At 34.0% G+C, this 19,853-nt stretch overlaps 3 protein-coding genes across 3 annotated transcripts; 2 read left to right on the top strand and 1 right to left on the bottom strand.

The window, feature by feature from the left end:
- The first annotated feature begins 5,507 nt into the window (after nucleotides 1-5,507).
- On the top strand, nucleotides 5,508-13,383 carry LOC116126295 (secretory carrier-associated membrane protein 4). Its single transcript, XM_031411995.1, has 12 exons — nucleotides 5,508-5,677; nucleotides 5,938-6,051; nucleotides 6,134-6,196; nucleotides 6,320-6,353; nucleotides 6,463-6,588; nucleotides 6,793-6,855; nucleotides 7,004-7,097; nucleotides 9,683-9,728; nucleotides 9,822-9,889; nucleotides 10,327-10,375; nucleotides 11,122-11,187; nucleotides 13,115-13,383. Exons 1-12 carry the CDS (start codon nucleotides 5,621-5,623, stop codon nucleotides 13,145-13,147), a joined length of 813 nt encoding a protein of 270 aa, XP_031267855.1. The 5' UTR covers nucleotides 5,508-5,620; the 3' UTR covers nucleotides 13,148-13,383.
- Nucleotides 13,384-15,771: 2,388 nt separating this feature from the next.
- LOC116126287 (phosphoribulokinase, chloroplastic) lies at nucleotides 15,772-18,513 on the top strand. Its single transcript, XM_031411984.1, has 5 exons — nucleotides 15,772-16,636; nucleotides 17,271-17,355; nucleotides 17,462-17,546; nucleotides 17,647-17,891; nucleotides 18,049-18,513. The coding sequence occupies exons 1-5, from the start codon at nucleotides 16,068-16,070 to the stop codon at nucleotides 18,298-18,300; spliced, it is 1,236 nt and encodes a 411-aa protein (XP_031267844.1). The 5' UTR covers nucleotides 15,772-16,067; the 3' UTR covers nucleotides 18,301-18,513.
- Nucleotides 18,514-18,706: 193 nt separating this feature from the next.
- On the bottom strand, nucleotides 18,707-19,668 carry LOC116126190 (protein BASIC PENTACYSTEINE7). Its single transcript, XM_031411898.1, has one exon. It carries the CDS (start codon nucleotides 19,260-19,262, stop codon nucleotides 18,729-18,731), a length of 534 nt encoding a protein of 177 aa, XP_031267758.1. The 5' UTR covers nucleotides 19,263-19,668; the 3' UTR covers nucleotides 18,707-18,728.
- Nucleotides 19,669-19,853: the final 185 nt, after the last annotated feature.

Below are 19,853 nucleotides of genomic sequence, written 5' to 3'. Positions count from 1 at the left end.
ATTTTTTGTGATCCATATCAAATACTAATAAATTGTATCTTAGGTTAATCAACATACACATACAATTTTAGTCAATGGATTAGGTTAAAAATACTCTGTTTTTCATAAATTTTGATACAATTTGTTAGCCCTTAGATTAGTGTATTTAAATGGTTGAGCTTGTACCTAAATTATATATATCACTTTTAAAATATTAAATATTAAACCATGCAAAATACCTTAATTCAATACTTCATAATTTGTGTTAAAAAAAAAAAATAGTACCTTTGAATCCATCCTTGTTTAACAATACTAATTTTTAGGATAATTAATAAAAAGATTTTATTTTAAAAACAAAAAATTATAGTATGAAAAAGTATTAACCGTTCAAGTAACGTGAAAAGCCATGTTTGATCTCTGGTTTTGCAGGTAAATTAGTCATATTGTGTTGATGCTTGATTTTGACATCAGCGACTCGCACGTACAAAGTGCTAAGCTATTCTTAAAAATTACATGTGAATAATTCATGAGAAGTATTTATGGTGCAAAAATTATATATGTTTGTAGAAACATAAATAATAGATTGACAAGAGAGATTTTTATAGTGATTCGGATGCTTAAAGCGAATCCTACATCCACTGTTATTTTATTATTCTCTAACTATTTTTTTGATATTGCCTATAAGACATACAAAAATAGATAAATGTTTTGCTTACAGAGAGAAAATAATAAAGTTCAAATGTTTGTCTAGCTCTCATATATCCAGCCAGCTCTTTTTTCAGGAAGAGAGGTGCACATTTATACATTTAAAGTTAATATAATGAGTGTTTTTGCAAGTTGTCATGACACGTAGGAACCACTCCTTAATCCTTATTTTCAAATATGATAAAGATTGATATAAAATATCTCTTAAAGACGGTTTGGGTTTTTGATAGTTAATACTATTTTATCTTTAATACTATTTTATCTTTAAATGTTTGTTGAACTTTGATTGGTGGTGCTAATATTAGTGTATATTTTTGGCATAACATGTTGAAACATAAAATTATACCTTATGTATCATTGTGAGAGCAAAAAAATATATGTATTCAAATGAGCATTTAACTTAAATTATTGTAGTGACTTGAATCAGTGACAGTTTAATATAACTTGCAAAATTACATTAAATTTCAGTTACTTATCAGTGCAAGTTAATGTTATACATTAGAAATAAAGAGTTTAATGTGAGTAAGTTGATAAACCAAAAAAGAGGGTGAGTATCTTAAGTTAAATATAGGCAACTAATTGCAGGAATGAAAGGAACAAAAGAATTAATATTTATCTATCAAAACTTTATTACATTGACAAACACACGTGTGTAACACCCACATGAATATAATTGACTTAACAATGCAGTAAGTAATGGCCTCAAATTATTTGCAAAGAATAACTTGAAAACAAACAGGCAAGATTCTTTAATCAACTCACTTATGTTCCTGATCAGGCACAGCTTCCTTTATTATAATGCTAGTATCCAGACCACTCACTGGCGATCCCCTCTCACTGTCTTCACGCAAAAGCCCCGCAGCTTTGGCTCCCCCAAAATCACTGATGTTTCCGAAAATCAAAACAAGATTTCCAATGACAGCCATGCAGAAAGTAACTTTGAAACAAGTATGAATATCTCCAGGAACGGCTGATGCCACTGCAAATCCTGCACAAGTGCCAATAGCTTTAACCCAGGATAGCCATATGGAGAATGCTCCTTCTTTGCCACCAGGCGAACAGTCTAGTAACAAAACTCTCCCAAATGCATGAAGAAGCCCAGTTGAAGTGCTTTGAATCGCGGCAAAAAGCAGTATATGTTGATTCTCCCAATTGTGATTCCGGAAACAGTATCCCACTCCTGAAGTAATCAACGCCAAGAGGAAACCCAGCACTTGCATTTTTACAGCATTCGCTTTGATAACTTGTTGCAGTGGTTGCAGTAGAGGCAGAGAAATTGATGGGAAAATGAAGTAAACTAGCCAGAAGTAGAGTACAAACACGGGTTTAAGGCACAACTGGCCTACAAGAAAAAGTGTCCCTCCAGTGAAAATGCACATCGTTGTAAATGAAGAGATGAAAACCACAATCAGACTTCCAATGGCGTGAGGATACTTGAACAAGGTGAGAAAATAAGTTTTAGGCACAAGCGAGGAGGGAGTTGTCCCTGGCCTTATTGAGATGACATGAGACAATCCAATGAGCCAGATTAGGCCACTGAAGATAGAAACCACCCAGAGACTGGTGACTATCTCTTTGCTTTTAATCATATGGTAACCGAATGCAGATATAATGGCAGAGCCTAAGCAGCCGGCGGCAGTGGCGTATAGGGAGAACCACCCCGAGACGCCCCTTCTATGTGGGAATTGACTTGGTTGAAGAGTTGGTCCGGTGAATCCACGAACCAAGAGACCAAAGTGGCGTGTGTGGGAGGCGGCTGCAATAATGTAAGCTGCAACTATTGGCGCAATATATAGTGGGAAAATCCACACGGTTCTAAAGAAACCAACAGGAAGACAAAAGAGAGCGCCAATGGCTGTTGCAGATGCAGCAACGAGCTGCTGGTTCTGACCATGATCAAGATGGCTGGAAATTAAGCCCACAAAGGGAGTAGCCAAAACTAACCCAATAAACCAAGAGATTGAAGTCCACTCCAAAGGGGAGAAATTCATATTGCTCACCGATATTGACCGTTGGATTAGTCTCTCGTACCTGAAATTAATCAATCAAACTCATGAACAAGAATATTTAGACAAAAAGAGAAGAAATTTATTTATAAATAAGAAAACTTACACATCCATTTGATCAAGTCCACAAACAAAGCCCTTGCGGGTCTTGGTCCATCCCTGACCAGGCTCTTGCGGTTTAACAATATAACCGATGATGAGAGGGAAGATAACGGGCAGAAGAGTTGTGAGAACAAAGTATGAGCACAGCCCGTACAAATACCAAACCCAAATTTCTCCTCTAGAAGGCCTATCCACCAGCCCCGCATAAACCCTGTAGGCGTCTCCAGCCCTCTCAACTTTCGCACCAGTATTATGCACATCAGGCAGTACTTCAGTCGGCTTCGAGAACGATTGTTGATCGCTCTCGACGTCGCGATCGTTACTGGTTCCTGCCATGTTCGATTATAGTTAAACCAAAAGATGAAAAATAAAAAATCTTTCAGTAGCGTAGTTTGTGAAGTTTCTGCTGGTGGTTTAAGCATAAGAGATCACGATGAGGGCTATAAGAATTGTGATTTGAAGGAGGCATGCATTGGCCTGAACGTACAGCTAGGTGCTGCGAAGTTTTCGAGAGAATGAAAGCCTCGGTTTGTTCTTTCAGATCAAAGGGAAAATTTGGCATCTTTCAAGGTTAGTTTAATTGTTGTGCAGGATCTTTACAACAAATTCAGATATGCTGATATCCTTTTAGCTAGGCTTTAGCCTGGCGCTCGACAACTAATGTCAAACATTGTTTGAATCCAATGAGCAGGCCATTTCGGTAACGACCGGAAGAAAAATATGTGATGTCGATTGGACTTTATTATCATTAAATGTTGAAATCAGTAAAATTGTATGAGTCGATTCAGAAATTGAATAATATTTTGATGTTGCAACGGAGGGATTCCCTAAGGTTTTAACTCAACATTATGTTGATTTTTAAGAAGACATCGGGTTTTTTTTTTTTTTTTTTTTTTTTCATTATGAAGCTATCATAATCGTTATAGTCCAGATTTATTTCTTATTGGACACAAAGATAATACATTTATCCAGATTTATCCAGAGACTGCAGTGGTGGGATTATCATTTTTACAAATTTTTTTGATACGGTATAGTTCAAAAAAGGGACCATATTTGTAACTCCTACTCTTAGTTTTTTTTTTTTTTTTTCGTCAACCATCATATGAAGTTTCACTTCATTTACTTTACCTTATATTACAGTTTCATGGCTTGATGACCTTGACCCATCTTATTAATTTATTCCAATATTTTTAAATTGGTCACTAATTCTTAAATGAATTAACGTTAAAATCTTCAAATTAATTTGTCCCAAGTATATATGGCTTCTCATTCTTGGATAAATGATTTTTTTTTTTTTTAAGAAACTGCCCTCAAAATGCATTCTTTTTTGCCTTTGATTACAAAATTTTCTTCACTAATTCTAGCTAAATACTTTGTTTGGGAAAAATGAAATCTAGATTAACCTACTCCAATATAATTTCCTGACTACTCCATTAATTATATGTGTTTATTTAAATTAAAAAACTTTGAACAAACAACAAAAGAAGAAAACACTAAAGGTATACTGTATTAGTTTTTATATGTTTGGATATTTAAAAGGTATACGTATACGGTATACAGTATATCATGTGTTCACAAGTTACTTCTCGTCATATCATATTCATATATGCATATAAGCTCCTTTTGAGTTTTTTTTTTTTTTTTAATAAGTTATTTGACAAAATACCCAATATATTATTTTATAAATTTTACTATAATGAAACTCTTTTTTTTGGCAATCGACAACCAAACAACTAAATATGCTCAAGAGACTTGGCACCAACCAAAGCCTAAAATAACCTACAAACTCTCAATGAAATAATAAGAACACAAAGAATAAAGATGAAGAGAAAAAACTATATTGTATTGTTCTCAAATGAATACAATAATTGAAATGAAAATAACTAAATATTAGCTAGCTTTATATAAGAGTTTACAGGTAAATATGAATGTCTAAGATTATTTATGCAAGCAAATAAAATCCTGATTCTATTTTGTTTTTTTAGTGAAGGAATACTGCTCTAAAAGCTTTTAAAAAGATTTTCTGACATATTCTATAGTGTTAATAAGATCAAGTCTGGTTAAGTCTCTTTAATTGGTATTAGGTCTTAAATGCATTTGGATTTGGGTCGGACGTGACATCTAGCATGCACTAACCTAATCTATTTTTATTTATGTAAAAATCTCTTCAATTCTTTTTGTATAATTTATTTAGACTAAAAAGTTATTTTCGAAGTTCTGCATTATCTTTTTTTTTTTTTTTTTTTTTTGGATGATAAAAACTTGTTTTGATAATTTAGTCTTAAATATACGTTTTTCACTTTTACATAAACAAATAATTAGTAAATATTTGATAAAGAAAACACTATTTCATGAATTCCAGTGAGCAAAAGTTTTATTTCTATAAATTCAATTATAAACTTTATTTAAAGGAGTTGCCTAAATCATTGTCTAACGTTACAACCATAATATAGTAACTTTGTTTTACTTTAACAAAGCAAAAGCAAACCGTATTGACGTGTCAGATGATTAATTAATTAATCTGACGCATAAATAATATTACACCAATAAAAGCTCTTCCCTATCTAATTAATTAATTAATTAATTACTAATTAGGTACATCTCGTCTACGAAGCGTGAGACCACAGCAACGTGGCACTTCAACTTCCAGGTAAAATGGTAATAATTCAAAATCCTAGTGGCAAATCCAGGAAAAGGCAAATCCATACACCTCACCTTCCCATCCCGCGTTACACACAAGCGAAAGATTAAAGCGGAGAATTGAGTCTAGTGAAGTAAGAGTCGGCAAAATTTGGTGCAAAATTTAGGGATCTGAAACTTCAATAGCTATGCATCGCCACCACGATCCCAACCCCTTCGATGAAGAAGAAGTCAATCCATTTTCGGTATTTATTTCTCTCTCTTTTCCCTTTTTAGCCTCGCCTTTCGATTCGTGTTTTCGTCTAGATTCACGGCATATGTGTTCTTATCTGCTTCAATTCTATTTTAATCTAGATTCACGGGAATGTAATTTCCTTTCTGATGATATTTTTGTGTAAATTCGTACATTTTTATTTGGTTTTGATTGATTAATTAGATCAATATTAGAATTACACGTTTTGATGATTTTTATTTATTTAGTGTGTTTAATTGTGTTACTGTGCAGAAAGGTGCGGCTGCTCCTGGATCGAGGTCACACATTCCTCATTTCCCATCTGAACCTGTGGGATTCGGGCAGAAATACGATGCTACAGTTGATATTCCACTCGATAATATGAATGTAACCGTTTTAATTGCGTCTAGTTCGTAAATGTTTTGATTTCTAGATGCAGTTGGGGTTGCTTATATCTATTTTGATGCAGGATTCTAAGAAAAGAGAGAGAGAGCTTGCTTCATGGGAAGCAGATCTTAAAAGGAGGGAAAAGGTTATTTTCACATTTCTATTATCGAATATTTAGTATACAGAAGGTTCTATAGCCATCACATATTGCTCTTAGTTTATGATATATATGTTTTTAAAACCTAGCTCTCTTTTTTTATTTATTTAGGAAATAAAACGGAGAGAAGAAGCTGTTACTAAAGGTTAGCAAATGAGGCCACAACTTGTTATGTTTTCCCTTTGTAATTTTTCTTTTGTCTGTTTCTGTTTATTTTATATTATCTAAGTTTTGTTGGTGATGTTCCGTTTCAGCGGGTGATATCCCAACCGATAATAGAAATTGGCCACCATTTTTTCCAATTATTCATCATGACATTTCAAAAGAGATACCAGTTCATGCTCAAAGGCTGCAGTATCTTGCTTTTGCAAGTTGGTTAGGTATGGGGGCTTAAGTTCTATCTATCTACCTGTCTATCTATTTATAAAACTTGTGTAAATTCTTTATGAAAACTTTCATTTTCTTATGACATCATTTTCTTATAGATTGTTTTTGTTGACATATCCTTGCTTCGTTTTCTTATTTCTTTTCTGGTTGCTGAGTGCCACACAGTAACCTAACATGCTTTGATCCTACTGTTGCAGGTATAGTTCTTTGTCTTGTATTCAACATGGTTGCGGTGATTGTCTGTTGGATTAAAGGGGGAGGTAAGCTTTTCCTTTCAATAACAGTTGTATATGTTAAATATTTGATTATGACCTAACACTATGATTATATATTAATTATATTTGGATGAGATTATTGCTGCCTTTTGTCATGGTTTCCAAATTTTCTGACAAGTTTTATAATTTATAGGTGTCAAAATTTTTTTCCTTGCAACTATCTATGCTCTGCTTGGATGCCCCCTTTCATACGTTCTTTGGTACAGGCCTCTTTATAGAGCAATGAGGTAAGTAATGTGATGTTCTATTAATCTAATCCAAATTTTAACATCTAATATTACATGGCTACCCAATTAAATAATATTATGCTTGCATTGATGGAAAAATATTTACTTAGATGCAATTAGACATTGCAATGGTATGGTTTACAAGCAAGGTTTGACGGATTGGCACAGTTTCTGTGTTTGCTTTATTGTTAAGACTTCAGAAGATAGGGCATCAATATCTATTTGTTTTAATTTATTATTAAAAAAAAAAAAAAAAAAAATTCCTATTAACTGGAGAATGGTGCTTCACTTAATGCAGTTTCTATAAGTTGTTACTTACATTTGTACTCTTGCTATGGTGTGTTTGTTCTCTATATTGTTGAAGAAAGTATACACTATCATGAAATATTGGTACATGTCTGATGGATCAATTGTTTCCATTGCTGGCGCATGAATTGCTTTNTTATATTATCTAAGTTTTGTTGGTGATGTTCCGTTTCAGCGGGTGATATCCCAACCGATAATAGAAATTGGCCACCATTTTTTCCAATTATTCATCATGACATTTCAAAAGAGATACCAGTTCATGCTCAAAGGCTGCAGTATCTTGCTTTTGCAAGTTGGTTAGGTATGGGGGCTTAAGTACTATCTATCTACCTGTCTATCTATTTATAAAACTTGTGTAAATTCTTTATGAAAACTTTCATTTTCTTATGACATCATTTTCTTATAGATTGTTTTTGTTGACATATCCTTGCTTCGTTTTCTTATTTCTTTTCTGGTTGCTGAGTGCCACACAGTAACCTAACATGCTTTGATCCTACTGTTGCAGGTATAGTTCTTTGTCTTGTATTCAACATGGTTGCGGTGATTGTCTGTTGGATTAAAGGGGGAGGTAAGCTTTTCCTTTCAATAACAGTTGTATATGTTAAATATTTGATTATGACCTAACACTATGATTATATATTAATTATATTTGGATGAGATTATTGCTGCCTTTTGTCATGGTTTCCAAATTTTCTGACAAGTTTTATAATTTATAGGTGTCAAAATTTTTTTCCTTGCAACTATCTATGCTCTGCTTGGATGCCCCCTTTCATACGTTCTTTGGTACAGGCCTCTTTATAGAGCAATGAGGTAAGTAATGTGATGTTCTATTAATCTAATCCAAATTTTAACATCTAATATTACATGGCTACCCAATTAAATAATATTATGCTTGCATTGATGGAAAAATATTTACTTAGATGCAATTAGACATTGCAATGGTATGGTTTACAAGCAAGGTTTGACGGATTGGCACAGTTTCTGTGTTTGCTTTATTGTTAAGACTTCAGAAGATAGGGCATCAATATCTATTTGTTTTAATTTATTATTAAAAAAAAAAAAAAAAAAAATTCCTATTAACTGGAGAATGGTGCTTCACTTAATGCAGTTTCTATAAGTTGTTACTTACATTTGTACTCTTGCTATGGTGTGTTTGTTCTCTATATTGTTGAAGAAAGTATACACTATCATGAAATATTGGTACATGTCTGATGGATCAATTGTTTCCATTGCTGGCGCATGAATTGCTTTTTCCCTCTGGTATTTTAGATAAACATTCAATGGCCATGTGGAAATTTTTTAGGGAAACCAAAATTTATCTAAACTTAGTTAACTTGGAGTCACCAGCATGTAAGATGGGCAACTGAAAACACAACTCTTACTAGAAGAACTTTCTCCATTGTTGCATTTACAAAGAATTGTGGTTTTTAATCGTTTAGATGTTCTTTTTATCAAATTATGGTGGAAGAAATTAATTGAGAGTAAGTTCAGTGAGGTGAAGACGTTACAAACATAGTTTCATACATATTTATTAAGGATTATTTAACGGATAAATAAAGATCAAGAGGCAAAGAAAAAGAAATTTAAATCAAGGGCTTTTGAGTATTCTCTTTAAAATCACAAGTATATGCTCTTTGAGTATAAGAAAGATGATAGGAGTACTGATTGAATTCAATCCCTCTACAAAGGTGAAGTATTAATACTTTTCAGTATCGCCAGCGAATAGCAACTATCATTTGTTCCTTTGTTCTAGTTTCAGCATGGATACTAAAGTTTGATTGATGAACTTGTCTCATCTTAGGATCCATAATATTATGGTGATGCTAAATTCATGGGGACCACTGAAAGAATGTAATTTTGCCAGTATGTATAACTTTTAGAGCTGGTTTTAGTAACACTATTTTGTTGTTAAATTAACTGATTAATATTTTGTCTTTAAGCTCTGCATAAATATGTGTAGAAATGTAGTTTTCCAGACAATTTTATGTGATGGTTAATTTGGCAGTTCCTTGGATGTATAAACCTTTTCTTTCCTCTTGAGGTTGTTTTGTAGCTTCTGCATTATTACTTTAAGCTTTTTATTTTTATTTTTAGTTTTTTGTGATATTTTTAATTGATTTCTCATATGTAGTGTGGTTTTTCATGCTCGTGTCAAGCTAAATTACAAATGCTTAGACAGGATATATATGAACTTTGAAAATGATGTGGTTACAATGAAATACTAGTATTTCAACCAACTGATGTATGTTTCAATTGGGATTTTGTCTATGAAATTGCAGGACAGATAGTGCATTGAAATTCAGCTGGTTTTTCTTGTTCTACATGGTGAGTTCTATCAATCAGCCCTTGTTTTCTGAGACATCTTTCTTTTGATTAGTGCTTTTTCACCTCTCTAATAACTTGAATTGTATTATTCAGATCCACATCTTGTTTTGCATATTTGCTGCTATTGCTCCTCCTGTTGTCTTTCATGGGAAGTCATTGGCGTAAGTAGCTCAATTTATTGCCTTCTTTGAGTTCTATGAGTTTAAGAATGAAAAGGTGATTTCTCACCATAGAAATCTAGTGTATGGTTCCAGTTCAGTACTCTTTCAGTTGTCGTCTGTTAGAAGCATAACCCAAAATTTTTAACTGCACTTTACCCACGATTGGAGGCATAGAATACTAATAAGTGAAGTGCATTAGTTTGTGCTCCAAATAGAATTTATTGGTTACTATTTGTTTCTCTTATTAGTTTTGTGCTCCATCTTATCACTTTAATATGAAGATTTAAGCTTCGTGTCAAATTTTCTTGCAAATTCCTATTATCTGCTTTTAGAATGACAATTTTGGGTTCAGAGACCACAGTTGGGGGTTTTCTTTACCCCATTATCATGTATTTTTGTATTGAACAAATTATTTTAGTCCATTGATTTTATTACAGGGGCATTCTGGCAGCAATTGATGTCATCTCTGACAGCGTTTTGGCTGGGGTAAGTTGTATGATGTAGCCTTTCATGTCTTCTATTGTCAATTTACTGTGGGCATTTAGAATATTGTTTTGTCCTATTACTGATTTTTCTGTTGAAGCTCTGAGGTAAATAAGATGTAAACTAGGTAGGGTTTTAACCTCAATTATTTTTGTGAAAACAATAATAACAACCTTGTTAAAGTGTTTAGCACATAGTAAAGAGTGTATGCTTAGTTAGGCTGATAAGTAGTTTAATCATTAACTTCCAAGATCTTTGTAAACATTTATTTGAACATGAACTAGTCACACCTACATGAAAGAGCGAACTGTCTGTGGATTACTTTAATTTTATTGTTGTGGAATGCATTTCCCCATTATGGTTGCTTTAATGATTCTTTGAACATGAAATTTTGATCCCTGCTTGCTTTGACCCATTTGGATTTTGGATGCTAAACCTTATGTGAAAGATCATTTTGTCTTAGAAAAACAATGGTGTTACTGAGATGATGTTCTTCTGTATATTGTGCATGCGTTGATCTGTTTATATTGAATATGGAATTTGGATTTTTTGATGCATTAAGGACATGTAGTTTTTGTAAGGGTATGATGTGGGATCATTTCAATGGTGACTTTTTAGACTAATTCAAAGTTTACTTTCTCTGCCACGGGTTTAAGATGACCTGATTGATATTAAAAAAGAATTCAACTTTTTAATGCAATTTCATTAATTGTTTGACTTAATTAATATCTTTCTTGTTCTTAATGCAGATTTTCTACTTTGTTGGATTTGGCCTGTTTTGCTTAGAGTCACTTCTAAGCCTCTGGGTTATTCAGGTAAGAGAAAACAAGTTAAATGGTTTTCACCATAGAAATCTAGCTTTCTGCTGATGCCAATAACAAGATTGATGATTTGATTGGAAGTGTAAAGAGTTGATTTTGAATTAGTTTGTCATACAATGAGCATGACTTAGAATATGCGAGTGTACTTTATCTTACGAAGTAAAACTAGCAGAAAGATGGTTGACATTGCTGCACTTTTCTTGGTTATTTTGGTTTGATTGTTGAAATGAGGTTAGAAAATGTCTTCCTCTTAAGAGTTTTAAGAGTATTGATTAAAAAAAAAAAAAAAAAATAGAGAGGTCAATGTTGAAGAGGTTAGGGTTTGGATGCATAAAATCCTTGTCAGCCCCACATATTAGAGGAGATACTGTATAATCACACTCTGCACATCATTCTTTGCAATTTTCTGCATTACTTATTTCAGCCCTCTCTCTTTCCCCTGTTAGGTTTTATTTTTTTTTTGTTGGTATTTTCCCATATATTATAAGAAAGACAGTATAATCACATTCTGCACATCATCCTTGGCAATTTTCTGCTTTACTTAATACAGCCCTCTCTCTTTCTCCTGTTGGGTTTCTTCAGTACTTACTAATCAGAAATATTGGCTTTGATACAAGTAGAAACCCGTAGGATATATGAATGTTGTTGATTCGATGTGGTTTACTAGGATTAAAGGTCAAACAATGGTTGAAGAGAGCTATGAAATATTTGTTATCTTTTATACTAGGAGACAAGGAAAAAAGGATAAAATGTTGCTGAGTTTGAAGATTCTTCTTTTTCCTTATTTCTTTCAATTCAGAAGCGTTTCTGGGTTAATTTTGTATAGTTTGAGCAAACAAGAAGACTTATACTGCATAGATCACATACTACGGCTCTTATCATTAATACATCTTTCATAGTTTCTTACTAATAATAATTAATAATATCGTACAGAGGGATGATCACTCATTGTAAATAGGTGTATAAATTGGTTTTTCTCCTGTTTTTTTTTTTTTTTTCTCTCTGGGTACTTGGTCCACAGTTACATTTTCCTACTTTTCATTAATTTGTAAAAAGTCTAGGTTTTTTTATTGAAAAGAATAATGAAAAGAGCAGAATGACTTATAGGATTTGTTAATCGCGGAATGCTTACCTTGATTAAGATTTGTTGAGTTGGTGAGTTCTTGTCTGATTGATTGATATTTGTCATGAATCTATGATCACGAGGATCCAGTTAATTAGTGATTAGAGGCTGTGGTGAAAGTTGGAAACTTTTTATAGTGGAAGAATTTATCTTGGGAAATTACCGGGATTATGGTAATGCATGAAATAGTGCTGTAATTCGTGTAGATTTGAATCAATGGTGACTTGTTTTCAAACAATGGTAAACTTTAAAAATGCATGGGATGAGCATCATTTATGCTCAGGAATGTGCTTTGTGGCAATCCTTATCCCAAGGCAGGAAATTTGGACTTAAAACTGAATTATCCTCTTTTTAGAAATTTGTGGCAATTCTTTGGTGGGATACCATTCAATTGGCAGAATTTTACTTGAGTGTACCTTATTGATTCTATTTTGAAGTTTCACATTCCAACGAGATATTTTACTTAAATGCTGTCTATATTTTTTGTGGTTTTTGATCTTATTTTGCCTCCTACAAGTTTGTTATAGACTTCGTTGTGAATGGTTTCTGATTATCTGACACTGGCTTTGAGATGACGTAGTCCAAGCATATTCGTGGGCTAAGTATTTATTTTAGTAATAAGTATTCTTTACCTGTGAAAATAACTGTTAAGTGGAATGGGATTTTAAAGCACGTATACTAATATAAATTTATGTTTGAATAGCCAATCATGTGGTAGGTGATATTTAATGCCCTTTATTTTACTTTGCTGATCTTTCTATTCCTCGACTAATTTTCCTTACCTTTTGGGTTGTGCAGAAAATTTATTTGTTTTTCAGGGGGAACAAGTGAGATATGATTTTGGTTGGTTCCAATTCAAAATTGCAGCGACACTGTGAGAGGCTTGTTTAGTATATTCTGCTACCTTTGCCGATGTCTATTTCATTATTCTGCTGATTATATGGGCTTTTCTTCCCTTTTTCTAGGTAAAGATTTGTACAAGTTGATACAATAAGTTTGTCAAATATGTTTTAGGTACTCTCGGTCTTATTTTTACGTATGATATATAGTAGTATTCTCTTGTTTTATGTCTTGATTTATGTGAGACACCAAATTCTGAGAGGAAAGATTAGATTTCTGAAATGGTACTCTGCTTGTTATGCCCCCATTTAAGCAAAATTAACACCACTATTGCTCATTTAGTATCCAGCTTCTGACCTACTGTTGTGGTGAATGCGGCTTACCAGTTATCAGTTTCCACCGCTCTAATGGGTATTATATTAAGATTTTTATTGGTGGGTAAACGTGGTTCCAAGAATTAGGTTTTGAAAAGCAAACCTACGGCTACCACCATTTTATTGGTGAAGAAACGTGGTTCCAAGATTTTAAAAAGCAGCGTACCACCTGCTTTTCAAAATTCAAAGTTGACACCAACCGAATTTTAAAGCACAAGCTGATTTTACACTGCAAACTTCACAATTGTTTTGAACCTTAAACTAGATGCGATAAACTTGTAGAAAAGCCTGCTAATATGGTTACCGGTTGAGCTGTTTCGGTTCCTCGCAATTGTTTTGAGGAATGATGTTAGTTAACTAGTCATTATTGTGATCTGGGAAGCGATTACGACAGCTTATTATGTCATTTTCACCCATCAAACGATTGAGACTCTCACGTATATTGATTACTAGCATCGATCACTTAAGCTAGAGTAAAATACATTCGAATTCCCAAATCGTAGTGAACTCAAATTCAATAAATTCTTAAATGATAACCAAACTTGAGGAGAACATTTTCCATACGAGTGTTGATATATGGATTTAAATATGATGGGAAGTTCAGGGTTGAGACGAAGCGTAACAATTTATGAAGTAAATTACAGACACCGAAAAAAAAAAAAATAATAAATAAAAAACCTGTGTTGGTATTAAATAAATCATGTACGATGTAACAGGGAACATGAAAGAGTTTTTTCATAATATAAATTATAAACTACTTTTTCCACATCACATATCTAAAAAAAACCCATTTTTTTCTTAACCCTACTAAATTATAGAGTAGAGCTCTTATTTAACATTAACAGAACTCCAAATACATTAATAATTTGAGTTTTTCCATCTCAATTCCTGATTCACTTGAAAAGATCAGATTGTTTAGGTGTATGTTCTTTTATATTTGAGAAAGAATTCCTAATATAAAAATCTCTAGTCCTGTCTGTCAGGTATCCTTAATTAATGTTTCGGGTAACACTGTTAGTACATTATATGACATCAATGGTAGGAAAACTGGGTCCTCAACTGCGACTTTTTTTGTTTTCCTCCCTACCTTAAATTTTAGGTATTCTTGCATTATAGACATATTTCAAAGAGGAAAACAAGAGGATCCCGCAAAAACTAAAAAGACGAAATACGGTGTGTATTGGGCCTCCAAACACAAATCCAACCATTATCAGCCCAGCGGCTGAGACGTTGTTTTCAATTTGCATTACCTTTTTCCTTGAATTTTATAATATGATATTTGTTGTGGTTGTTGCAATCATGCACCATTAATTAATTTTTCAAATAACCAGAGTTCTAATAACTACAAATTCCCTAACAGCTGCTAATGAATCTAGGGGCCGGTTTCTACTTACTAAAAGAACTCAAGTTTGACTTGCTTGACTTTTTTTTTTTTTTAACGTTAATCAATAAGTTTAGGGTTAATTACTTAATCCTCCCTAGGTATTATAATACAACAAACATCTCCCTCAGATGCTAAGTTTCCGATATTAAAATAAATAGTAAAAAGACCATTTGGTAATAATTACTAACTAGTAAAAATATAAATTTGAATGACTTATTAACCGTTCATTAATAATAGGAGGATTTTGTTATTTCGAAATGGTTAGAGAGATTTTGTTATCATAGCATACCTAGGGGTGTAGTTCAATTAATCCACAGGTTTAATAGTGTCTTAACATAAAATAATTATAATAAGATTCCAAGATTCTACGTACTAATGGTACATTCGATTTCGAGGTTCCCAAAGCATGTGGACTGAATTGAAAAACCACAGGCTGGTAGCGGGTCAAATCTTTTGGGCCATTACATTTTGTGGTGGTCCTCCAAGACCAAAAGAAGACTTTGAAAAACTTGGGAGTGTGAAACTCTCACTCACTTACTTAGAAAAGATAGAATTGAATTGAATGGCAATAATGCATAGACTCCATATCTCCTCCACTCCACACCCTAAACTCCTAATCTTTAACCAGCCACCATCCTTCCGCCACGTGTCATCCCAAATATCCAAACCCCAACTCATGCCCACCAAGTTTCTCCATGCCTCTGTTTATCACGATCCCATCACCTCATCAACAATTCAATCTTTTTTAATATTAATTTATCTATTTTTTATTACAATTTCACCCCTCTACCGTTCATCCAAGCCCTTCCATGTCCACCGTTTTCCCTCCTTAATATCACCTCCAAATTTGTCCAAACCAAAGGGTAGTCACAGAAACCCATACACAAAAACAAAAACACCACATCAGCCTTCCATCACTAGAGAAAAATAAAACAAACTGTTTTCTTTCTTTCTGTCCATCCAAACAAACTGCCATCTGTATTCTGTCATCAGCCCTTTACCTCCTCTTATTTGTGTCCCAGAATTTTCCTGAGAAAGAGTCCAAAAATACTTCATATTATGTTAAACTACTGCTAAAAGAGCTCCATTTTTAGAGCCCCATTTGCAAAATTTCATCATCTCCTTTAGAGAACCAAGAAGAAAGAGAAAACAAATGGCCATTTGTACAGTGTACACAACACAATCTTTGAACTCAACATGCTCAATCTATACACCAACAACAACGAAAACCCAATTGAGCTTTCACCAAAAGCAGCTGGTTTTGTTCAGCAGCAGCAAGAGAAGTGGCAGCAGGAGAGGTGGAAGTAACACGTGCGTTATCACATGCGCAGCCGGGGATTCACAGACGATTGTTATCGGCTTGGCGGCGGATTCCGGCTGTGGAAAGAGTACCTTCATGAGGAGGTTAACTAGTGTTTTTGGTGGCGCAGCCGAGCCACCGAAGGGCGGCAATCCTGACTCTAACACGCTCATAAGTGACACCACCACTGTCATTTGTTTAGACGATTATCATTCTCTTGATAGAACTGGAAGAAAAGAGAAGGGCGTCACGGCTCTTGACCCTCGAGCCAACAATTTTGATCTCATGTATGAGCAAGTTAAAGCTATCAAGGATGGCGTTCCGGTTGAAAAGCCTATTTATAATCATGTTACAGGTCTCTTGGATCCTCCTGAGCTCATCAAACCTCCAAAAATTCTTGTCATTGAAGGTTTGCATCCAATGTAAGTGAACTGAACTCAAGATTCCATAATTCTGAATTGAATATTTCGATTAATTGGTTTTAACTTTGATTATTGAAACTAAGAGCGTAAATTGTAATTCTGATACGGAGATATTAATTCTATGGCTGAGGAATCTGGGACAGTCTTGTAACTGTTGAGTTTGTCACCTTTTCCTAGATGGGCTTTTATGATATTTTGGCCCATTCAATTAATTATTTAACCCCCTCTCCTTTACAAACAAAGCTCTTTTGGCCCATTCTGTTTATATTCATTACCTCTGAACAATATGCTTTCATGTAAATTAGTAATTACCATGAACAAAAGAACAGAAACAAGATGCTTTTCTTCCGTCTTCAAACCAATTCCAAGTAGCTAAAGTTCAAATTTAAGGAAAATCATATAGCCTGGTCTTAGTTTCCAAGCTTGAATTAATTGCCCATTTTCTATTTTATTTCTTTTTTCATGGTCTATGAAATTCTGAAAAAGCATATTGTGCTGCTCAATGCTCATGGGTTTGGGCTCAGTATCATTCAAATTGGTCAATCATAACGCTAAATGTTATATATGTATTGTAACTTGATATACTGCTTCTGTTTAGTCTACTTAATCAGTAAATTTTGGTACAAATATGTAGGTTTGATCAACGTGTGAGAGACCTCTTGGACTTCAGTATCTACTTGGACATTAGCAATGAGGTTAAATTTGCATGGAAAATTCAGGTAATGATACTACTCTATATATCATTTGGATGATAATTTCTTGCACATAAAATGAATTGATTTCATTAGAACTCTGTGTGATCTGACAATGTTACAATCCTTGCAGAGGGACATGGCAGAGCGTGGACACAGTCTGGAGAGCATCAAAGCTAGTATTGAAGCGCGAAAGCCAGATTTCGATGCTTATATTGGTAAAATCTCTATGTTGCCTTAATGCAAATCATGTACATTGTGTAAACAATTTACAGAAGCTCAATTCATTTATATGTTTGGTTATTGTAATTGGTGCAGATCCACAAAAGCAATATGCTGATGCTGTGATTGAAGTGCTACCGACTCAGCTGATTCCGGGTGATAATGAAGGAAAGGTTTTGAGAGTTAAGTTGATAATGAAAGAAGGAGTAAAGTATTTCAGCCCAGTTTATCTGTTTGATGAAGGTTCCACTATCTCATGGATACCCTGTGGAAGGAAACTTACCTGCTCATACCCTGGCATCAAATTCTTTTATGGCCCCGAAAGTTATTTCGGCCATGAGGTAATTACTTTGAATCTTCTAAACATAGTACGATCCGATAATCAAATAGTATTCCATTAGTTTTAAGCAAAGAGGGAGTCAAGATTTAATGTTAAGAGAGGGCAAGTTCGAAAATAAAATAGATCTAATGACTTTGTTGTGTATTGTGTTCTATTAGGTTTCTGTTCTGGAGATGGATGGGCAATTCGACAGATTAGATGAGCTCATTTACGTCGAAAGCCATCTAAGCAACATATCTACCAAGTTCTATGGAGAAGTTACCCAACAAATGTTGAAGCATGCTGATTTCCCTGGCAGTAACAATGGAACAGGTCTCTTCCAAACCATTGTTGGTTTGAAAATAAGAGATCTCTTTGAACAAATCATCGCCAGCAAGGCTGCGGCTCCAGTAGAAGCAACTAAAGCCTAAAACGGACTGCCTTGTATATGGAACAAGGCACCGAGGTTCTTTAAATCATCTCCTTCTTTTAGTTTTTTTCTCAAATCCCTTCTTGTTTCGGTTGAGTGTTAGGCAATTCCTCATAAAACACTCCTATGTATTTATTTGTTCCTGTTATAATCTGTGGAGACTTGTTAATATAAGAGAAGCAAAAGCAGAAATCAAGTTCATAGAAATTTTATATCTTTTTCTATATTATTTAATCAGTTCCCATGCTCTGGCGTCAGCAACATAACCGCTCAATATCCAATTCTATCCATTGTTCTCTAGTTAGAGGTTACTTTAACGATTATTGGATTTTCTGAAAATTTTTGAAATTCCCTGAACGTGCAAGAAACATGCAATGCAAACATCATATGATTAAACATCATTTAACAAACTGCTTAGTCAAAATGTTTCTATTTGATTGTAACAAAGTTGTTGGTGCCATGTCTTGCCCAATGATCCTTCAAGTCGACCGAAGCAGAAAGATCATGACCTGCAGCTGCAAGCCTCATAAGAAGTTTCATATATGCTCCATTGCTCATTTTCCTCCCAGCAACGCGAGCCCCAGGCCTGGTGGAGCTCGTGGGTAGAGGATATTCTGATATGCGGAGGGTGCAACATGAGGATTGCCAACCACCAGCACCACATCTGTAGCACACTCTAGCAATACCTGTACAAGAACAAATAGGGGAAGGCACTTCTGAGAAATCAATATTTGTTCCATCCATTATGATATAAGGATTCTTCTTCTCCCGTTTGGTTTCCGGGATGATTGGTCCCTTTACTTTCCCAGAACTGCAAGATCTTTTTCTTTGCTTTTTCCTGAAAAGCTTAGAACGAATTCGATTAGAGGCACCTATAGAAGGTTTCGGTTTCTTGACTTTCACGGTCTTAGTTCTCGAATCAACATCGTTTACCAACTCAGTTGAGGGAGCACCAAAATGCATCCTAAAACAAAACCCACCTGGAAAAGCACTTATTTAGTCAAAGCATACATTAACCAAACCATAAACGAAAAACCCACCAAAGAAAAACATTTACAAATAAGTCAAAGCAGAGTTATGAGAACTTACAAAGTTGTAAAAGATCTAAAAGTGCTTCTGCACAAGGCATTTCCAGTCCCTCCATATATGAAGTGAAAGCTTCTTGATCTTTGTTGTACTTTGAACACACAAAAAAATTGCTCGTACAAATGTACCAACATATTTTATATCAGTAACTCGTACCGGATCAATTTCACATATCACACCAGTTAGGTTTGCTTTAATTGTAAGGGATATTACATAGTCTTTGAAAATTTTAATTACAGGCCAACCTCACCATTGGGTATTGGTGGTTTGTTCAAATTAAAAAAAAAAAGGATTTATTAAAGATTTATATATATAAAAAGTAGTTTTTTGCAAGGAAAGCTTTTCTGATGAAACATCTTTGTTTGTGAAAATATAAGCCGTGTATGAGTTTGCAAATGATGAAAAAGCTTTAAATCGACCTTACTTGAAGGAGTGAACATAGGCTAATTATTTTGTGTTTGATTTCAT

Source organism: Pistacia vera, unplaced genomic scaffold, assembly GCF_008641045.1.
Source record: "Pistacia vera cultivar Batoury unplaced genomic scaffold, PisVer_v2 Contig104, whole genome shotgun sequence".
In the NCBI taxonomy this organism is placed as follows: Eukaryota; Viridiplantae; Streptophyta; class Magnoliopsida; order Sapindales; family Anacardiaceae; genus Pistacia; species Pistacia vera.
Note: the sequence above shows the minus strand (reverse complement) of the source record. Positions and strands in the feature narration are given on the sequence as shown.